At 38.7% G+C, this 22,441-nt stretch overlaps 1 protein-coding gene across 1 annotated transcript in view; it reads right to left on the reverse strand.

The window, feature by feature from the left end:
* LOC115221444 (kinesin-like protein KIF28P) overlaps window positions 1–22,441 on the reverse strand; it is a 113,241-nt gene that overhangs the window by 52,354 nt on the left and 38,446 nt on the right. The window contains exons 6-9 of the mRNA XM_029791627.2: window positions 16,979–17,103; window positions 11,989–12,067; window positions 6,114–6,180; window positions 5,317–5,503 (exon numbers count right to left, since the gene is read on the reverse strand). Coding sequence (XP_029647487.1) covers window positions 5,317–5,503; window positions 6,114–6,180; window positions 11,989–12,067; window positions 16,979–17,103 — 458 coding nt within the window. The remainder of the gene's footprint in view (window positions 1–5,316; window positions 5,504–6,113; window positions 6,181–11,988; window positions 12,068–16,978; window positions 17,104–22,441) is intronic.

Raw genomic sequence — 22,441 nt, forward strand, 5'->3', positions numbered from 1 at the left:
TGTGACTGAAGCCATTCACACATACATACATACATACATAACAACCCCTGTCTGTCAATCACTTACTAAAAAGATATTTTAGAAATCTGTTATCTCTCTCTCTCTCTCTCTCTCTCTCTCTCTCTCTCTCCCTCTCCCTCCCTCTCTTTACACCATCGCTAGAAGGGGACTTAGCTCATGTTTAGTTTGTAAACAATGGTGGATTTCTCCGCCGTGAAAATTGTTAGAAGTTATGGCTCAAAATTATTTACCGCTATTCCCGGGTGCCTCGGGGGAAAATGATTTGATGAAAATACAGCTAGGGTCGTGATGAATGTCCTCCTAAAATTTGAGTGACATGTGTGTTAATTTGTGGATGTGCATAAACTACATTCATGTACACACACACACACATCCTGCCTTATATATATACAGATTAATTTTTAGGCATGAAGATGATTATTTTACCACAGAAGTAATTAAAAATTTTAAAAATTATAAATACTTATCAGTTGTAGAAACCTGTAATGTACTGAGGAGTCCACAATATAAATTTAAATATATTAGCCAGAAAAATCCACAATGTACATACAAAGTGCTTCAAAGCATTTTGTTCAGTATGCTAATGATTCAGCCAGCTCGGTACCTTAATTATTATCTTAATTATTACATATATGACACATGTATATATAATACATATATGCAACAGTCCATAAAAAAGAACTATAATTTTAAAATTTATTCTGTTTGGCCTGATCCATGATCTAGCAACTGGAGATTCCTGCTTTACATCATAAATTTAAATCTGTTTGTGGCCAACTTTGTTCTTCATCCCCGAGGGAGTAAAGACTAAAGATTTTTCTGGTGTTCATAATAAATAAGCACTGGTACATAGGGAATACTCATTTTATTTTTGATATGCTCAGCTCAGAAATGTTTGAGACATTTACTCTTGCACTTATGCATCACGCTGGTCTTCCATTGTAGGAACCAGCAGTAGTCATCCATTATTTGGTTTCAGATTTTGGCACAAGGTCAGCAATTTCATGGGAGGGTTTAAATCAATTACATTGACCCCCAGTATTCAACTGGTACTTATTTTATTAATCCCAATAGGATAAAAGGCAAAGCTGACAAAGGATAAAAGGCAAAGCAGTATTTGAACTCAGAATGCAAAAGCCAGAAGAAATGCTACAAAGCATTTTGTCCAACATGCTAACGATTCTGGCAGCTCACCACCTTAAACTAGATATTAATATTTCAAGATGAAGATAAGATGGCAAGGTAGCAGAATCATTAGTACACAGGGCCAAAAGTTTAGTGGCATTTCATCCATCTTCTGAGTTCAAATTCTGTTGACCTCGATTTTGCCTTTTATCCATTTAGGGTCAATAAAATAAGTACTAGATGAGTATTGGGGGCCGATGTAATCGATTTACCCTCTCACCAAAAATTGCTGGCCTTGTGCGAAAATTTGAAACCAGTATTACAAGATGAAGAGTCAATGTGAACACCCAGTGAAAAGACCCTAAGTAGGCTCCAGTGAACTAAGTCTGTTAAGATTTTGGGTTGAAGTTATTTCATTTCACAGCATATACACTGATAATGTCCTTAAAGAAAACAAACATGATTGTCACATAATATCTTTCCTCTTCCCTTACAAATATCTAGCCTTGAGCCTTCGTAAGAAATCAATGTTATACTGCTAGCTGACACAGTGTGAAGTTATTGATTAATACATGAGTATTGATTAACTACACACTCATGCTTACACGCACACACAAAAGCACAAACTCACTCACATACACTCAAATATAATCACACACACACATCTTAAAGATGCATGTGAGTTATATAAGTCCATATGTATTGACTTAGGAAGAATCTTGGACAGGAACAGGATACAACATGGTTTGTGGATGTTATTGTGTTTATGGTGGTGGTGGCAGAGGAGGTGGCGGGTGTAATCAGAAGATAATCAGCTGGTGTTTACATTGTGAGTTCAAATCCCAGCAATGTTAACTTTGTCTTTCATCCATTGACTTTGTTATAATCAATTATACCCTTCCACCTTAAACTCTGTAACATTGTGCTTATCTTCTGTCTTTTAATTGATGTGTCAGTCATTGGACTGCAGCATGTCTGGGGGTGCTGCCTTGAAGGGTAACATCAAGCATATCAACACCAGTAGGTATTTTTCTTTTTAAGTCTAGTACTTGTTCAATTGATCTCCTTTGCCAAACTACTAAGTTATGGGGACATAAACAAACCAACAAGTGGTGCGACAGGGTAAGGTTGTGGTGGACAGACAACACAAAAACAAAGACACCTGCATGCACGCACGCACGCACACACACACACTCACACACACACACACATACACACACACACACACACACACACACACACACACACTCATAATCATACAACAGGCTTTCACATAATTTACATCAATCAGATTCATTCACAAGACACTAGTTAGCCTTGGGTTATAGCAGAAGACAATTGTTCATGGTGCCACACAATGGTATTGAACTCGAAACCACATGGCTGCAAAGCAAGCTTCTTAACCACACAGCTACACCTGTGTCTACATGTAGAATTCCTATCCTGGGTTTGTTGGTCTGGAGAACACTTTTGATAGAACTCTATAGGAGGTGGTGACATGAGCATTGAGAGCTATGAGAGGAAAAATGGCTGATTAAAGTAAAACACAAACAAAATAATTGTCAACATTAACACAAAGCAATTTACATGGAGTAACTTTACATTAAGGAGTGGAACATACTATTCCTCATAGTCCCGGCAGACAAAATGGGAAAGGAATTGACTTGAAGGATGGTGAAGATGTGCTGGAACAGCCACTCTGACTCATGGAGCTTGTAACAGTATGAGAGGTCCCTCGCACTGGATGGGTGCAGCTCACATCCTTTACATTAAACATTAATCGAAGGAAAGAGTCAAGACTTCTGATTAACTTCAACAGGATAAATATTTATTTCTCGATTTGCAATATATATACATTTCTTCTTTCTGGGCAAATCAGCAGCCTAGGAGCTTATCGTAGTGGTCAAGTGGAGTGAGCCAAATCCTGTCCGTTCAAGCATAGCAGAGATGCGCCACGAGGTAGCAGCTTGAGAGAGCTGATAAAACATGACTGTCTTGCTCAGCTGCTGGCGTTCGAGAGAATGATACGAGGGAATTTTGCTGCTGCTAGTTTTCTGTGGATATGCATGAGGGAACTTCCAGCAGGCCTCCCGGAAGAATCCAACTCTGTGCATGCATACAGGAGATTTCCAAGATGGCATCACTACAAGCTCATGCCTGTGGATAGCCATTTCCATCCCAATGATGGTGAGCAGGGATATGGTCTGAGGTCTTCACTGCCACAAGCTCAACCATAAATCTTTCATGTTATGAATAAGTTTTGTTGATATGTTCTGTGTGATTAGACAAATGACACACAGAATGAAGAGTGAATATTTGGAGGAATAACCTAAAGGACAAATCTCTGGGACCCAACTATGCTGTGCCCATAACTAAAACTTTTAATTTTTGATGGTTCAGGCCACTAAACTACAGACAGGTACCATGATGAGTTTAATTATTTAGTGAGGGTGTGTGGCTTAGTGGTTAGGGCATTTGGCTCATGATCGTAAGGTTGTGAGTTCAATTCCTGGCGAATGTTGTGTCCTTGAGCAAGACACTTTATTTCATGTTGCTCCAGTCCACTCAGCTGGCAAAAATGAGTAGTACCTGTATTTCAAAAGGGCCAGCCTTGTCACACCCTGTGTCACACTGAATCTCCTTGCGAACTACGTTAAGGGTACACGTGTCTGTGGAGTGCTCAGCTACTTGCACGTTAATTTCACGAGCAAGCTGTTCCGTTGATCATATCAGCTGGGACCCTTGTCGTTGTAACCGATGGAGTGCTCCTATATATAGCATATTGTTGATGAGAATTATATTGTTTTGCAGTACTGAATTCACTTTCAATGGCAGATATAGCTGCAGTAAACAAAATAACAAATACATTTGGTTAGTGTGCATAGTATAAGTCAAAAATTGATCTCTATTTGATATTTGTGGGGAACAAATATACACTGATTGATTGATTAATTGATAAATAATAGCACTATCATCTCCGTTGTTTTAATGACCATTTTCCATGCTTATAAAGTTTAGGCTGGATTTATTGAAACAGATTTCCCTATCACCAGATACACTTCCTGTCACCAGCACTCATTTCTTTCCAAGCAAAGTCGTTCTTCCCTCTGGTTGGACATCTTTTCATTGAAGATTGTATGACAGTGGTATGTGATTACAACAACAGTGCAATGTCAAGACAAGGAGACACATACAGGTACACACACACATACACACATCATCATCATCATCATCATTGGTTTAAACATCCACTTTTCCATGCTGACATGGGTTGGATAAGATTTTGTTGAGACAGATTCTCTTTGGCCAGATCGCCTTCCAGTCACTCCAATGTATTTTCTGACAAGGATATATATATATATATACATACACTTCCATTTATATATGATGGGCTTCAATCAGTTTCTGTTGACCAAATCCACTCAGGTTTTGGTCAGCCCAAGGCTATATTAGAAGACACTTGTCTAGAGTGCCATGTAGTGGGACAGAACCCAAAACATGGTAGATGAGAAGTGAATTTCTTACCACACAGTATGCCTGTACCTGCATATATATATATATATATATATATATATATATATATATATATATATGCACACACATACATATATGATGGGCTTCTATCAGTCTCTGTCTACAAAATACACTTGACAAGGCTTTAATAAGCTCAGAGCTATAGAAGATGTCACACTGTGGGGCTGAACCTGAAACCATGCGGTTGAAAGCCAAATTTCTTAACTGCACAGTCATGCATGTGTCTATATCTGCATGTGTTTGCTTATGATCAGGTTGATAAAAATAATTTTTGATCTTTATTACGAAAAAAATTTTAATGTTTCTAATTAAAAACATTTTTTGATTTCATTTTAGAATTAAAATTTTTTCATATATTAAGATTTAGACATTTTTAAACAAAAATATGCATGTATTACTTTTCTTTTCCCACAAAATAAGAAAATGAAATGACAGAAGGTTAAAAACTTTTCTGTTAATATAAATCTAACTCGCCTATACATTAGACATTATAAGCAGCAATGTGAGATAGAAGAATATAACACATCCCCTAACAGGACAGAAATAACAAATTTTGTGTGAATCTTTTCTCCCAAATTGTTGTTCTAATGTCTAATGCTATTAGAATCTTAGCAGTACATTTATAATCAAACTTACCTTGTTCCATTCTCTTCTGAATCTCTAAATAACTTCTAACTGGAACCTTCTGTAAATCTTCAACATAAAACATGCCCAATTTTGGATGCTGTCTAACTTGTAGGCCGCCTTTAGGACAATCCCTTTTCAACAGATCTCGCACCTGTTCATTGTATATCTCCATCATTGAGAAAGACACTTCGTACCTCTAAACAAAGGGTTGAGATCATGTAGTTGAGAATGAAAGATGGACAGAAAAATAAGAAAGAGAAAGCATAATTAGAACAAGAGATTGCAGCTATTAACTTGATAACCAGAAAATGATAGAATTTATTGATGAACAGTTGCTGGATTTTTTTTTGTCACTTGACACTTAATTTTCAATGACATAGATCTCCTATCTATAAGAAAGTATCAGATGATGTAAGCATCAGAGTAGACCAAGGAAAAATAGTGGCTAAGATGTGGTTCCACACACCTCAAAACTTTGGAACTTCCAAATCAGGGCCCCACTACCAGATGCAGTTTAGGGTGATACCCAACACTTTAAAAGACTTCAAAATACCTGAAAGAAGGTAAAACAGTTTATCTGAATATATTGCAGCTATTCATTATATTTCGGAGACTAGTGTGATTAAATTTCCATCAGTAAATCAGTAGAGTATTTTTCATTTATTCTAAAGCAAAACACCGTAAAGCGGGATGCAACACTAGTTAATGAGGAATTGATCATGGTTGAAAACCTGCCAGCATATTCCAAAGATTTTCTACTCTGATCTCTGGTTTAATTTAATACCATTAAATGGTTTTATACTCACCAAATCTTTGTCTTCATTGCTTGAAATAGTTTTGAATAATTCATCACAGGCTGTTGGGACAATTCCTCTATAGTTTATATAAAAATATAAATTGAATTAGCAGATTTATACACCCCAAGAGCTTACTGGTAAGAAGTAACACACTCTCTCTCTCTCTCTCTCTCTCTCTCTCACACACACACACACAAGAAAACTGCTTCCAAGGCTTCACAAAGTGTAGCTCAAAATTACATCATCTGAAATATATCTTCCACAAATGAAAAAGCATCAAGGGAAAAGAACAGTAGTACATATTCAAGAAGCAAATATAGGAATTGAACAAATAAACTAAGTAACTGGCAAGATTAAATATACAAGCTATCTAATGTGAATGAGAAATAAAACATCAAGTATTTAGAATAAGGAAGATGGGAGAAGAGAGAACAGTGTGCAAAGTGAAGAGGCAGTAAGTTGTAGGCTTGATTTTGTACAGAAATATCTCAGCCTTTCTAAACACTACTCTTGTGTCAATGGCTGTGTTTATGTTCATACAATCAAGCAAACAGTGTTGACTCAAATAGCATCACTTAGCCTTTTGATAAATAGAGATTGATACAATGAATGTTAGAGTGAAATAATTATGGGGAGCTGATATGATTTACTAACACTCTTGAATGCAGTGACCCAGCATGGGAATATCCAAAAGACGGAAACCAGTGAAGAAATAAAAAGATATATGATAGAGAGAGAGAGAGAGAGAGAGAGAGAGAGAGAGAGAGAGAGAGAGAGAGCAGGGAGAGGGTATATATACATACAAGGCACAGGTGGGGCTGTAGGGTAAGAAGTTTGCTTCCCAACCACATGGGTCTGGTTTCAGTTCTACTGGATGACACCCTGGGCAAGTGTCCTCTATTATAGCCTCAGGCCAACCAAAGCCTTGTAAGTGGATTTGGTAGACAGAAACTGAAAGAAGCCTGTTGTATATGTTTGAAGGATTATTTACCTAAATTCAGTGGAATACATTCACTGGTTTTCAAAAATAGAAATATCATTATTTCTAATTCTCTCTAAAAGAGACTACAGCAGTGGTACTGGATATTAATAGTTATCGCCAAGCTAACATGGCAAACAGTCGGTCAGCAGCAATGCCTGCTGGGTTTGTCTACTCCACATTGATAAGAGGCAACCACCTCGAAACTAGTCTGTGGAAGCCAGACCAGCAAGGGGAAGCTGCTGACCTCCCCTGTTTACGATTATATTGGACACAGGTTTGTGTGTCACATAGCTAGCTAGAGGCAATGGCTTCTTGGAGCTAATCAATGGCAGCATTCGTCCTATTTTTCTGGACTGTCATGTTAGCTTGGCAATAACTATTAATATATATATATATATATATATATATACACTGAATCAATCAGACTATTAGAAGTGGTTAAACATTACTGGTCACAATGTGTTTTCCTGCATTGTTGTAGCCTTCAAATGATACCACTAAACTGGTTAGGTGGGCAAGCCAACATCCTCTCTGAATGGGATGCCAGTCCATCACTAGATATGTGTACAGAATAAAACGATCTTGGATCTGGTATTGACCAATCACTCTAGCTACGTTCACAGTATTTCAGTCGAAAAAACTCTCCTCTCAGACCACGACATGGTACTCTGCAATTTGAATTCCCGACATATAAAAACCAAACCAGCCAATCCCACTCCATGGCACCCATTTGACAACATAAACTTCCACAAAGCGGACTGGGGAGCAATCAGAAAGGATCTGTCTTCCATCGACTGGTCTTTTACTCTCAATTCCTCTCATATTGAGACCGTGTGGCAGCACTTTGAAAACATTGTCACCTATACATGCTCTAAACACGCTCCCACGAAATCTACTAACACAAACAGAAACCGGCTCCCTAAAAAGAAAAAAACACTCATCAGGCGCATCAAAAGACTCAACAAAAAAATCAACCAATTAAAATATTCCCAAACACAACATCCACATTCAACAACAATGAAAAGACTAGAGCTGGAAAAACTTCATCTGCAGACCAACATGAAAACCTCCATTGAAAATCAAAGAGCTGTGGAGGAACAGTGGGTAAACAAAAACATCAAACAGAACCCAAAAGTGTTCTATTCTTATGCAAATAAGCATAGAACCACTGTCTCACCCATTGGGCCATTGATTGATGATAACGGCATTCCCCAATACGATGCTAAAGAAATGGCAGAAATACTGCAGAAACAATACTGCTCTGTCTTTAGTGTTCCCACCTATATTGATGTAAGAGAAACGAACGAAGTTGACTCTCAACATATCTCAGACATAACCTTCACTGCCACTGACATCGTAGCAGCAATAAATGAGGTCAAATACTACTCTGCTGTAGGCCCTGATAGATTTCCTGCTAGTCTCCTGAAAGAATGTAGACACCAACTTGCAGTCCCTCCGACCAACCTCTGGAGAAATTCGTTAGACGCAGATTATATACCGAAACAGTTTCTATCCCAGTCAGTCATCCCGGTTTTCAAACAGGGAAACAGATCCCTTGCAGTCAACTATCGCCCAATCTCACTCACCTCCCACATCATTAAAGTGTTTGAAAGAGTGTTAAGATCAAGGATAGCTGACTTCCTGGAGACCCACAAACTCCTAAATGCAAATCAGCATGGCTTTCGCTGTGGCAGGGACTGTCTAACACAGCTCTTACACCACATTGAAGATGTACTCAAAGCCTTGGGAACAGGTTCGAACTCTGACGTCATATATCTTGACTTCAGTAAAGCGTTCGACAGGGTAGACCATAATATCCTACTCTCAAAATTGGCAAATGTTGGAATCCATGGAAAAGTTCTACACTGGATTAAGTATTTCCTGGCGAATAGAACACAACATGTTGTAGTTGATGGAGTCCACTCAAGCCCAGCAAAAGTCACCAGCGGTGTTCCCCAGGGGACTGTTTTGGGTCCGCTACTCTTCATAATTTACATGAACGACCTTTCCAGTGTCGTACATTACTGCAAAGTGAAAATATTTGCTGATGACACTAAGCTCCAGCAAATCGTCAATGAAGAAACAGACCGAACTCAACTCCAGTCTGATCTATATGCTGTGAGTCAATGGGCAGACAGAAACAAAATGCAACTGAATGAGGGAAAATTTGAGCTGATGCATTTTGGAAGAAATTCGTCACTAAAACAACCATACTCTCTTCCTTCAGGGGAACAGCTCACAGCCTCTAACAATATCAGAGACCTGGGTGTAATTGTTGATGACGATCTCAGTTGGAGTGCACACATCAACAAGAAGGTCGATATAGCTCGTAGGATGAGTTCCTGGATCTTAAGAACTTTCCGGTCCAGAGAACAAGGTGTCATCATACCACTTTTCTCCTCCTTTGTACAGCCACACCTTGAATACTGCTGCCCACTGTGGTCTCCCCATACAAGACAAAACATCTCCAGGATTGAGTCACCCCAGAGGGCACTCACTAAACGAATTGAAGGCATGGCTGCTCTCAATTATTGGGATCGCCTTAAAGCCTTGAAACTTTACTCCCTCCAGCGTCGCCGTGAGCAGTACATCATTTGTACGATGTGGAGAATATACCGCCGACTTTGCCCAAACGACCTTAACATTAGCTTCAAGGTTCATCCAAGACTGGGACCACGGGCCATACGTCCCCTGCCCAATTCAAGATCACAACATACATGTACACTGCAACATAATTTCTTTTCCTCAACAGGTCCTGCCCTATTTAACATTGTCCCGAGGGAGATCAAAGAGGAAAAGGATCCCATCAACTTTAAACGGAGTCTGGATAGATTCCTTCAAAGAATACCAGATAAGCCACCCATAATTGGATACAACTCACCCAACAAGAACTCACTACTTGAACAAAACTTGACTTAAACAAAACTTGACTTAAACAGGATTCAAATAATCCTATCAGGTGGTGCTATTAAGTTAGACATGGCCTGGACCAATCTTTGGTCGAAACATATCTAAGTTATCTAAGTTATATATATATATATATACACACATACACACATACACACACACACATACATACATACATACACACAAAAGAATGGAAAATTATATATTTTTGATCAGCTTACGCATGTTTCAGATACCCTGGTTTTCATAATTCTATGAATAGTAATCATGCATATTAATCAATATTTGATCAGCTTAGATTCTATAGAGTTTGAGAAACTTAACACCAACATATCCTTATCAAAGCTTCACCACACTGCTTGGAATAGAAAACAATTTAAGAGAGATAGATAGTTTTAGAATTATTAATAAGGATTATCCTACTATACTACCAATGAACTATGCCTTGGTGTCCTTATTTTTACTGATATAGTGATCTCTATCATTATTCATCAATTCCATTACTTTTGTATACTTATCATTTAACACCCCATTAGGAATATAATTTTTTTCTCCTTATAACTAGCTTCAACCAATGCTAAGTTGTAGTATTTCTCATGTAGTTTAAATAATTTTTCATTAGCAGAATTTTTAGAGATTCTAAAGGAGACTCTCCTAATAATAGAATTTATAACTGTTTTTGGATGATTGGATTTTTGATTCACATATTTGAGGCTTTCATTTGGTTTGTGGTACAGATGATATAGCCTGTACTGAGATCCAAAATAACATCCAGTAAATTAACTTTACTATACTCATTCTCCATGGAGATAAATAGGCCTAAGCCCTTAATCATTTTAAATCATTTTTTCTCTTGTATAATCCCCATCTCCCAGCTCACGGATTTCTCTATTTGAACATCATAATATATACAAAGTCAGTTACCTGAGCAGAGACACTGGACCCCATTGTTATATCAAAACTGTTTGGTCTGTACCTTCTGATCTAACATTTACTCCAAAATTCTATGATAGTTTCCCTAATGGCTAAAATAATGTTTACCTCTTGTGTAGATTCATTGGAGTTCCTCATAGCAAAGATGAGTGCCTCATTTAGTAAAATTGGGTTAATATTGGAATAACTGGATAGATTACAAGAGGTAAACATTATTTTAGCAGCTAAGAAAGTGATAACAGAATATGAGTAAATATTGGACCAGAATCTATAAGTCAGAAAGAAACAAGCACTGGTTACTAGGATTAGGTTTTCTTCTAACTCTCATGTGTGAAACCTATTTTCTGAATCAGTTTAAATGGATCAATAATACTGTATTGTGTAAGTATTTATTTAGTTATTGCTAAGAGCAGTCTGTGTTCTTGGTATAATCTGACTTTTTATATGCCCAACTCCACTCAAGTGGCAAGTTTATATAAACTCTGCAGAGTGCACAGTGTATAGAATACCCTACCACCACCACCACCAAAACTGCCACCACCACCACCACCACTACTACTACTACTACTACTACTACTACTACTACTACTACTACTACTACTACTACTACTACTGTTGTTGCTGCTGTGGTCAATGCCACAACCACCACTGCTGCCACTGCCACCACCACAACCACTGCCACCACCATTACTGCTGCTACTACTACTACTACTACTACTACTACTACTACTACTACTACTACTACTACTACTACTACTACTACTACTACTACTACTGTTGCTGCTGTGCTCACTGCCACCACCACCACCCCGACTACTTTTCCTTCTTTATTATTTTCTTTTTAACCATATGCCATGTGTTTAGACACACGACATTAATTGGCATAAGAATAGTATATTGAATTGAATACCAGGTGGGAAGAAATTTGAACGACACTATGGCCTGGAATAACAACATGAGTAAATCCAAAGTAAATCCAAAGACAAATCTTCCGTAGTCCTAATAATAAAAATATTAATTATAAACAATGATAATGAAACAGATTTTTTTTATGTTCCTCACTTGTTTGGGCCATATCCAATCATGGAGTAAGATTTTCCTGATCCAGTTTGTCCATATGCAAAAAGGGAACAGTTGTAACCTGTAGAGTTAGAGCAAAGTTTAGTTTTGAGAAAGAATAAATAACAAAAAGGCACAAATATATATATACCTGCTGTAATCAAGAAGACCTGTACTCTGCAGTAGAAGTGCTAAGACTGCTCCCTCTGGTGGTGAAAAGCACTCATGGCGGTCTGACATAAAAGCACCCATGCTGTGCCACATAAAATGCCCATGTGGTGTCACATAAAAGCACCTGTATGGTGCCAAGTTAATGGGCCAGTGTGGTGCCACGTAAAAGCACCTGTGCAGTGACATGTAAAAGTGTCTGTGCAGTGCCACATAGAAGCACCCGTGTGGTGCCACGTAAAAGCACCTGTGCAGATCCATGTAAAAGTGCCATGTAGGACACCACATAAAAGCACTCATACAGTGTCATGTAAAAGCACCCGGCACACTCTGTAAAATGGTTGGCATTAGGAAGGGTATCCAGCCATAGAAACCATACCAAATCAGACTGGAGTCTTGTGCAGCTCCTCACAGCTTGTCAGCTCTGGTCAAATCATTCAACCCATGCCAGCATGGACAACGGATGTTTATGATGATGGTGATGATGATCATGATGATCATGATGACGATCATGATGATGATGATGATGATGATGATGATGATCATGATGATGATGATGATGATAATGATATGAGATGCATTCTAGAAATTTTTAGACTTTTCTTAAGAGGGGCAGCAGTTATAACTGTTCTAGATTATTGTAATTTAAGTATATTACTATACAGCTAATAAGCTGACCCTTTGTTACTCCAGATTGAAGGAGATGGTTGTAACAACACTTTAAACCTACCCTAATAAACATTGCTTGTCACAGCTGACTAGTTTGCAGAATGCAGTTGAGATGCCAAGACAATTTGGAAGCTCAATTATGCAATAAAGTTTTGTGTTAACAGGGGGAAAAAATACATCAGAAGCCTAAGAATTGCTCCAGATGCTACAATTGTTTGAAAACTGTTTCAGACTATTTTATAATTGCTAAGGTTGATGGTATGTCTAATGATCAGATAGTACAGCACTACTGACTGTCTTGGTACTGAGTTATTTGTAGTCAAATTGGTGCTGATCAGTTTGACAATGCAATCCAACCACATTTTTTTTAATTATTGGATTGACCCTAGGGCAGTGAGCTGGTAGAGTTGTTAGGGCATTGGATAAAATGCTTAGTGGTATTTTTTCGAGCTTATTACATTCCGAGTACAAATAGTACCAAGTTTAACTTTGTCTTTCTTATTTTAGTACAAATAGTACCAAGTTCAACTTTGTCTTTCTTATTTTAGCCTTTCTTATTTTAGTGCAAATAGTACCAAGTTCAACTTTGTCTTTCTTATTTTAGCCTTTCTTATTTTAGTACAAATAGTACCAAGTTCAACTTTGTCTTTCTTATTTTAGAGGTTAATAAAATAAGCACCCCAGTGATCAGCATAAGTTTAATAAGTAAAAGTAGGTGGATCATCTGTTGGTTTGATCATGATTGTTCGAGCTGATCAATAAATTATCTACTTATTTTATTACTGTGTAAGCGACAGAGCATTACATAGATACATGTTCCATTAATGTAATCCTTAGAGAGAATACTGAGGTTGATGGAATCAACGTGATTCCTACCCTAAAATTGTTAGCCTTGTGATAAAATTAGAAAGAATTATTGATTTGATCTATAAAAAAGAGGCTGGACTTATGTCTTTGGAAGCCTCTTGAGATTAATGAGATTGAAGCAGTTAATATTCCTCACAAACAGTTACAAATCAATAGCAGTAGAAAAATCATGTGCAAGAAGGGAATTCCTGTCAGCTCATGTTCAGGAAAGGAAGAGATTGATTAACCTTTTCGTTACCAGTGGCACGTAAAAAGCACCAACCGATCATGGCCGTTACCAGCCTCCCCTGGCACCTGTGCCGGTGGCACGTAAAATGCACCCACTACACTTATGGAGTGGTTGGCGTTAGGAAGGGCATCCAGCTGTAGAAACACTGCCAGATCAGACTGGAGCCTGGTGCGGCCTCCTGGCTTCCCAGACCCCGGTCAAACCATCCAACCCATGCTAGCATGGAAAACGGATGTTAAATGGTGATGATGATGATGATGATGATATATATATATATGGACATTTAGGACAAACTTATGAAATTGCTTTAGAAAGGTATTGGGTTTAACCCTTTTGTTACCAAACCGGCTGAAACTGGCTCTGGCTCTGAGTACAAATATCTTGTTTTTATAAGTTTTGAATTAAAATCTTCCACCAAATCTTAGTCACAATTTATTTTCCTAACACCAGCTTAATGATAACTAAGTTATTTTACTAAATTCTTTGTTATATTTAAAGTAATTGAAAGAAAAACAAAGCGTCTCAAGATAAATACAGTAATGAAAGGGTTAAATAAACTGGGTGGAATAGAGTTTAGGGACAATAGTGAAAACGGTATGAGGAATAAGAAAAGAGAGTTAAATGAGTTGGAAGTGCTTGAGTGGAGGTGGCACAAAAGTGGCCAAATCCAAAGATCAAAGGCCATGAAAAGATACCACAGAGTAGTTAGCTTCAAATAGGTACACCATGGTATGACAATTTACCTGATGTCAGCAAGAAACAAAGAGTTCAGTGCATTCATTATTACAGCTACAAAAAATTGTATCTGTTTTTGTGAGCATATGAAGCAGGTGTGTAATTTCAGATGAAGACTAGTGGAGCTGAATCTAGTCAAATTAATAATTCTTTTTCTGTCTACAAAGAGATAAAAAGACATTTGCTTACATTTACTCAGCTGTATTGTGGAGGTGCAATGGCCCAGTGGTTAAGGCAGGAGAGTCGCAGTCGTAGGATCGCGGTTTCGATTCCCAGACCGGGCATTGTCAGTGTTTATTGAGCAAAAACACATAAAAGCTCCACGAGTCTCCAGCAGGGGGTGGTGGTGAGCCCTGCTGAACTCTTTCACCACAACTTTCTTTCACTCTTTCTTCCTGTTTCTGTTGCACCTGTATTTCAAAGGGGCCAGCCTTGTCACACTCTGTGTCACGCTGAATCTCCCTGAGAACTACGTTAAGGGTACACATGTCTGTGGAGTGCTCAGCCACTTGCATGTTAATAAATGAGCTGCGACGTCACTGGTGCCAAGCTGTATCGGCCTTTGCCTTTCCCTTTCCCTTGGATAACATCAGTGGCGTGGAGAGGGGAGGCTGGTATGCGTGGATGATTGCTGGTCTTCCATTAACAAACGTGCCCAGACTTGTGCCTCGGAGGGTAACTTTCTAGGTGCAATCCCATGGTCATTCATGACCGAAGGGGGTCACAACAACACAACAACTCAGCTGTATTAGATAATAAATCTCTAAATAGGTACTGCAGAGTAAGAAACACTCATTACTGTGAATGAGCAGGAAACACATGCTCTCAAATGTCCAATCTACTTCAGTCCTTCTAGCTGTAAATATGTCTCATAGAGCAGTTGTGCAATCTCAGTAAAAGCAACACTAAAATTGGTTTGTTAGCTTGTGGTGCTAAGTTCAACTACACTGGTGGTACTACAGCTCTTGATATATATTGGGGTGTCCGGAAAGTTCGTGCCGATTTATAGTAGCTTACATTTCAACTTATTTTAGAACATGGTTGAGTCCATAAAATAGGATTTGACTACACCTCCATTTAGAGTGCAGTTTAAGCTATATTTTTGTGGAAAAAGGTTTATATTCCTATAAGCTGTGTTAATTCTGTAACCCTTTAAAATGGAAGATAAGAAAGTTCATTTTCGGCACTTGATACTTTGGGAACCAGACAAAAATTGCTGCAGCTCGGCTGGGATGTGTTACCCCACCCTCCATATTCACCAGATATTGCTCCTTTGGATTTCCACTTATTCAAGTCTCTGCAGAATAGTCTTAATGGTAAAACTTTCAATTCCTTGGATGATGTAAAAAGATACCATGATGAATTCTTTGCCATGAAACTACCTCAATTCTGGGAAGCGGGTATTTTCAAGTTAATGGAAAGATGGAGATGCATTGTGCAACAAAATGGTTCATATTTGGTTGATTAAAAATGTAATGGCAAGTATTTATTAACCTTTTTCTTTCCTTTAAAAATCAGCATGAACTTTCCGGACAACCCAATATTACCAGAAGCAGCAAACTAGTAGAATTGTTAGCCTGCTGGATGAAATGCTTAGCAGCATTTTGCCTGTCTTTATGTTCTGAGTTCAAACTCACCAGGGTCGACTTTGCCTTTCATCTTATCGGGGTCAATAAAATAAGTACCAGTTGAACTTATCCACCTCCTCTGAAATTGCTGGCCTTGTGCCAAAATTTGAAACCAACATATATTTTACCAGAAGCCAGTGGTGCCCCCGGGATCAGTATAAGTTTACTAAGTAAAAGAAGGTGGATCATCTGTTGGTTTCTGATCAATTAATTATCTACTTATGTTATTACTGTGTCAGCAACAGAGCATTACGTAGATACATGTTCCATTAATGTAATCCTCAGAGAGAATCATTGTGACACAATATATGTCACACTGATGGCATTTTGACTTACATGTACAATTCATCTAATGGGCTTCCAAGCAGTTTCCAACTATCTAATTACCTTCCCTCTCTTGAATCACCTGAAGGTAGGGTATGAGGTATTCCAACCACATTTTGTGGTTCACTTTCTCAACAACTCCTTTATAGTATCCAGTGGCTAAAGACATCATCGGGAGGAACCACATCTGGTTTTGGTCCCTATTCCTCAACTGTTTTGGATGTGGCACCCCTCCACCTTTGTGCAAAATGCCAAACAATGGGATTGAACTTGGGACCTTGTGATAGTGAGATGAACTTCTTAACCACTTGGCTATGTTACTGATATAATATAAAACAAGAGAAGAGAGAAAACACAGGCTTTTGAATCTTACCTTCATAGGCATTATTTAGTAGTGATTTACCAAGATCATTAAACACAAGCTGTTGACTGGAATATCTGGAACCATTAGTAGCTTGTAAAATGCCCTTTTCATCTTCAGAAAAGCCATCATGTGACCTACATTGAACAAAACATTGACTGATTATTTTTTTAGCAGTGGTTCATTGTTAGAACTGAATCAAGTATTCTGAATATCATTACTAGATTGAAGAGGAAATAATCTTATTACACACACACACACACACACAAATTCCTTAACCCTTTAGCAATCAAAGCAGCTGGTCTGGATCTTTTCCGTTTGAACAGCAGTTTTTAACATAATTTCTAGGTAACTAAAAAATTTTAAACTTCGTATACTGGTAGAATGTGTTTATAAAACATCTTTTTCTCTTGGCTTTATTGAGAAAATTCTATAGTTTGTAAGATATTTGTAGTTTTTTTTCTTCAATTTCTGCAATTTCAATCAATCACTGACGTCTATTGAGGTAAAAAACATTCTGTGCCGTATGAATATGTCCCTCGTTTAAGAAACAGATTGGGTTTATTTACATTTGTGAAGAAAATAAGATACCCTTCCCCCACCCCTAACCTAACCCTAACCCTAAAACAGATTGAAATGCAATAGATCGATACTAGGGTCATAATTATGGGTGACAATTTCATATGACACCGTTAGAAAAAACTGCCGTTCAAACCGAAAAGATCCGCTGGTCTAAATATTCTACATGTTTTATGTTCAAACTGGTCCTTCTAGAATTAAGCAATCACACCACAAAAATCTCAAAGGTACAAGATAATGCATGACAAATTCAAAAACAATATGAATAAATAAGCATTACAATTGACAGAATAATCCGAATGCTAAAATCGTAAGCTTGCTGGGCAAAATGCTTAGCAGCATCTCATCCATCTTTATGTTCTGAGTTTAAATTCTGCTGAGGTCTACTCTGCCTTTTGTCCTTTCAGGGTCAATAAAATAAATGCCAGTTGAGCACTGGGGCTGATGTAATTGATTTAACCCCCTTCTCCAAACTTGCTGGCCTTGTACCAAAATTTGAAGCCATTATTTATATATATATATATATATATTCTTTAAGTTTCAATGACAATATACAGGGCTGGCCAAAAGTCACCTGACAGTAAATCAAAACCATTTAATACTAAAATTTATTCATGTTTAACAACTGAATGAATTTGATAAAACCATCTAAATATGAAACATCATCAAAATTGTTCAAACTGAAGTCCTTCTTGAGTGACATGTTAGTTAGTTAGTTAGTTAATTTGGCTCAAAAGCAAATAGCAAGGCCATGTAGGGGGACATGGAGTTAAGTACAGGGTGGTGTTCATGTAAAGAGTTCAGGCCACTTGAGGTCCAGGGAGGCTTTGAACAAAGCGGTCGTCGGCATCTTCACCATCTCGTCTGGCAGCTTGTTCCACGGATCCGCAACCCGGACGGAGAAAGCTCCTCTCCTTCGATTGAGATGAAATCGTCGCAGTAGAGCTTTTCGGATGACCCCGCAGCCGACGCTCTGGAGCAGGAGTGAAGAACAGCTCTTTCGAGAGGTTACACTTTCCGCTTATGATGTTGTGGGCGAGAATGAGATCACCACGGCGGTGGCGTTTTTCAAGAGAATAAAGGTCGAGCGTCCTCAGCCTTTCTTCGTAGGACAAATTTTTGAGACCATGAACCATGCGGGTAGCCAGCTTCTGGACTCTTTTGAGATGCTGTATGTCTTTGAGGAGATTAGGAGAAGAGGCTTGAATCCCATACTCCAATATGGGTCTCACCAGCGTGACATAGAGTGGTAGGAATATGGCTGCTGTGAACATTCCGAATGACCGTCGAATCAAGAACAGAATTCCGCGTGCTTTGTTGGCAGCATGGACGCACTGGGCGAAGGCGAAAAGGAGGAATCCACCAAGATACCCAGGTCCTTTACCTGATCGGTCCTCTCCAGCAGCAGACGACCCGGCTCGAAATCAAGTTGAGTTGCAGGAGTAGAGCCGACAGGCAGATGACAGCACTTTGACACGTTCAGACACAGGTCCCAATCGTTAGACCACTTCCAAATTTGGTGGAGGCATCGACGAAGATCCTCTATATTACCGCGAGGAGCGACCAGTTTGATATCGTCGGCAAATAGAAGGGTGTGTTGTGTAAGGTCGTCGGGCAAGTCATTTATGAAGACTAAGAACAACAAGGGCCCAAGCACTGAACCTTGAGGCATGCCACTGCTCGCACTGGAGATGTCGGACAGCGAACCATTAACTTGGACTTGGAAAGAGCGATCTGAGAGGAAGGCACCAACCCATCGTACAATATCCGGATGGAAACTATATGCTTGAAGCTTGACAAGTAATAGGCGGTGGTTTACCGACTCAAAAGCTTTGGCAAAGTCCAATAAAACGATGTCAACAGCATCACTATCATCGAGGATGCGCGTCACCAATTCTTCCATTACTAGTAAGTTGGTCAAGCATGATCTCTTCGGCACGAAGCCGTGTTGGGAATCAGAGATAGAGGCTGTGTTTAGGAGGTGGAGCATCATACTTTTCTTAAGGATGGTTTCGAACATCTTGCTGATTATTGATGTAAGGGAAACCGGTCGGTAGTTAAGCGGGTCTTCGCGGCTCCCTTTCTTGAAAATTGGGCAGATTATCTCTGTTCTCCAGTCTGCAGGTATAACACCCATCGCCAATGACATATTGAATAGTCGTGTTAAGGGCTCGCAGATGACCGGAGCCAACGCTTTGATAACCCGTGGGTGTATGCCGTCAGGGCTGTGACCCTTGTTGACATCGAGGCCTTGAATCGAAGCATTGGAGGTACCGATCTATCAAATGGAAGGGGTTCACGACCATCATCTTGTTTGAAAATAGTTGAAAAAGCCTCAGCAAATAATTGACTCTGTTGATAAGGGTCCTCAATCGATACGCCTGTTGAGTCTACCAACGTTGCAATCTGGTTGTTCAAGCGGGAATTCCGCTGGACATGGGCAAAGAAGGTTTTTGGATTGCTACTGGCATTTGCCGCGATTTTGTATTCATAACTGAAGCGTTCTTTCTTTTCAATTTTCACAGCTCGATCTCGTTGAGTTTTGTACACCTCAAAGGCTGCAGTCGAATCCAGATTTTTGAATTCAGCCCAAGCAATATCTCTGAGTCGACATTCTCATTTAACCTTCTTCGTCACCCAGGGCTTGTGTTTCTTCCTCTTGGGAAGCCCAACGGGAACTGCCTGGTCAGTCAAACAGATTACATATGCTTTGAGGGATGACCATAGTTCGTCAACTGAGGACAACGTCATCAGGGATCGCCAGTCCAGAAGCGCAGAAGCCTCGGTTAGAATTTCAAGATTAATTGCAGAGAAGACTCTATGTGGCAGCGAAGTAGTCGTGGGCGTAGAAAAAGTTTTTCCATTCGAGTCAATACAAAATTACAGATAGTATTTATGAAATTTTGATTTACTGACAGGTGACTTCTGGCCAACCCTGTATAGTAAATATCTTTCAGAATTTAGTTTAATGTTTTTATATTCCAAGTTCAAATCTTTCTGTAGTCAATTTTATCGTTTGCTGCTCTCACAAATTCAGCATTAAAGACTTCTATGCTGTTACTAATGTATCAGAGTTTCTAACTTCAAAATTAGTTGAAGAATAAGGTAATAAATTTTTTTGAACTTATTGACCTTGTCTATTAACTTGCATATCTCCAATTTTTAGAATAACTACACCAAATCCTTGCATGTTGTAAGAGGTGGCTAAAAGGTGAGCTGGCAGAAACGTTAGCACACCGTCTTTCTCTGTCTTTACGTTCTGAGTTCAAATTCCACCGAGGTCGACTTTGCCTTTCATCCTTTTGGGATCGATAAATTAAGTACCAGTTATGCACTGGGGTCGATATAATCGACTTAATCCCTTTGTATGTCCTTGTTTGTCCCCTCTATGTTTAGCCTCTTGTGGGCAATAAAGAAAAAAAAAAGAAGTGGCTAAAAGTGTTGGTGATAGAAAGGACATCCAATCATAAAACACTGCCTCAGAAAACCTGTTCAAACTCTACCACCTTGGGAAAGTGGACATAAAAACAACAATGATGATTGCCACCACTGCCACCACCACCAGCACCACCAGCACCACCAGCACCACCAGCACCATCGCCACCACAGCTGTCACAACCACCACCATCGCTGCCACTGCTGTCACAACCACCACCACCGTCACCACCACAACCTCTACTGACAACAGTGATGATCCTCGTGATGAAAGGTTTATTATTCAGTATTTACATTTACGTGTTTCAATTAAATTTATCTCTGATCTTCATTAGGTTATCTTATTTCTGAATGTTTGCCGTCTCAAAAATGGATTTGAATTAGGAACGTATATCAACAAATTTAGGAATAAGTCACATCTTCATGTTTGAGAATCAAACAGATCAAAACATAATGTACATATAAATACTAGGGAAAAGAAAATAATGGTCCAAAATCAATGATCTTATTAACAATAACAACTCATCTCAAATATTTAGACATCTACTTAACCAGTTGTGGGATATCCATCAATATTGATAAACTGCAACTGGAGATAGCTGGATGATGACCCAACCAAAATGCTATGTTGGCAGAAACTCAAAAGCATCAGGTTATTAACTTGAAATATTGGTTTCAAATGTTTGCACAAGGCCAGCAATTTCATTGCTAAATCGATTACATCACCCTCAGTGCTCAACTGGTACTTATTTTTTTGACCCCCGAAAAGATGAAAGGTGAAGTCGACCCCAGTGGAATTTGAAATTAAAACCTTAATATTGATGAAATATAGACAAGTATTTTGCCCAGCATTCTAACAATTCTACCAGCTTGTCACCTTGGAAATTTAAAATATTACTGTGACAGGTATTATTGATGTTAAACCAAACAGATAAATATTTTAGCTCTTATCATCTCAAATATTTTAGGGCAGAGAGTAGACAGAATCCCCAGCAAACAGGGCAAACAGGCTAAGTAGTATTTTATCTGTCTTTATGTTCTGTTGAAATTCCACTAAGACTGGCCACAATCAAATGATTGAAGCAAGTAAAAGAATAAAGGAATAAAAGAATATTGAGAAAAAGGAGGCAGTCAGAATTTTGGATAATCCTTTATTAGCGCTTTCATTCATTTACAAACTCATCAAGATGAATCAAAATGACAGATCTGATTTTGTCTTGATGAGTTCGTAAACGAACGAAAGAGCCAATAAAGGATTATCCAAAATTCTGACTGCCTCCTTTTTCTCAATATACAATATCTGTATACCACTTCAAATATATTACACATACACACACACACACACACACACACACACACACACACACACACACACACATACATGCACACATATATCATCATCATCATTGTTTAATGTCCACTTTCCATGCTGGCATGGGTTGGACGGTTTGATAGGAGCTG

The sequence above is a fragment of the Octopus sinensis genome, linkage group LG18 (assembly GCF_006345805.1).
Source record: "Octopus sinensis linkage group LG18, ASM634580v1, whole genome shotgun sequence".
NCBI lineage: Eukaryota > Metazoa > Mollusca > Cephalopoda > Octopoda > Octopodidae > Octopus > Octopus sinensis.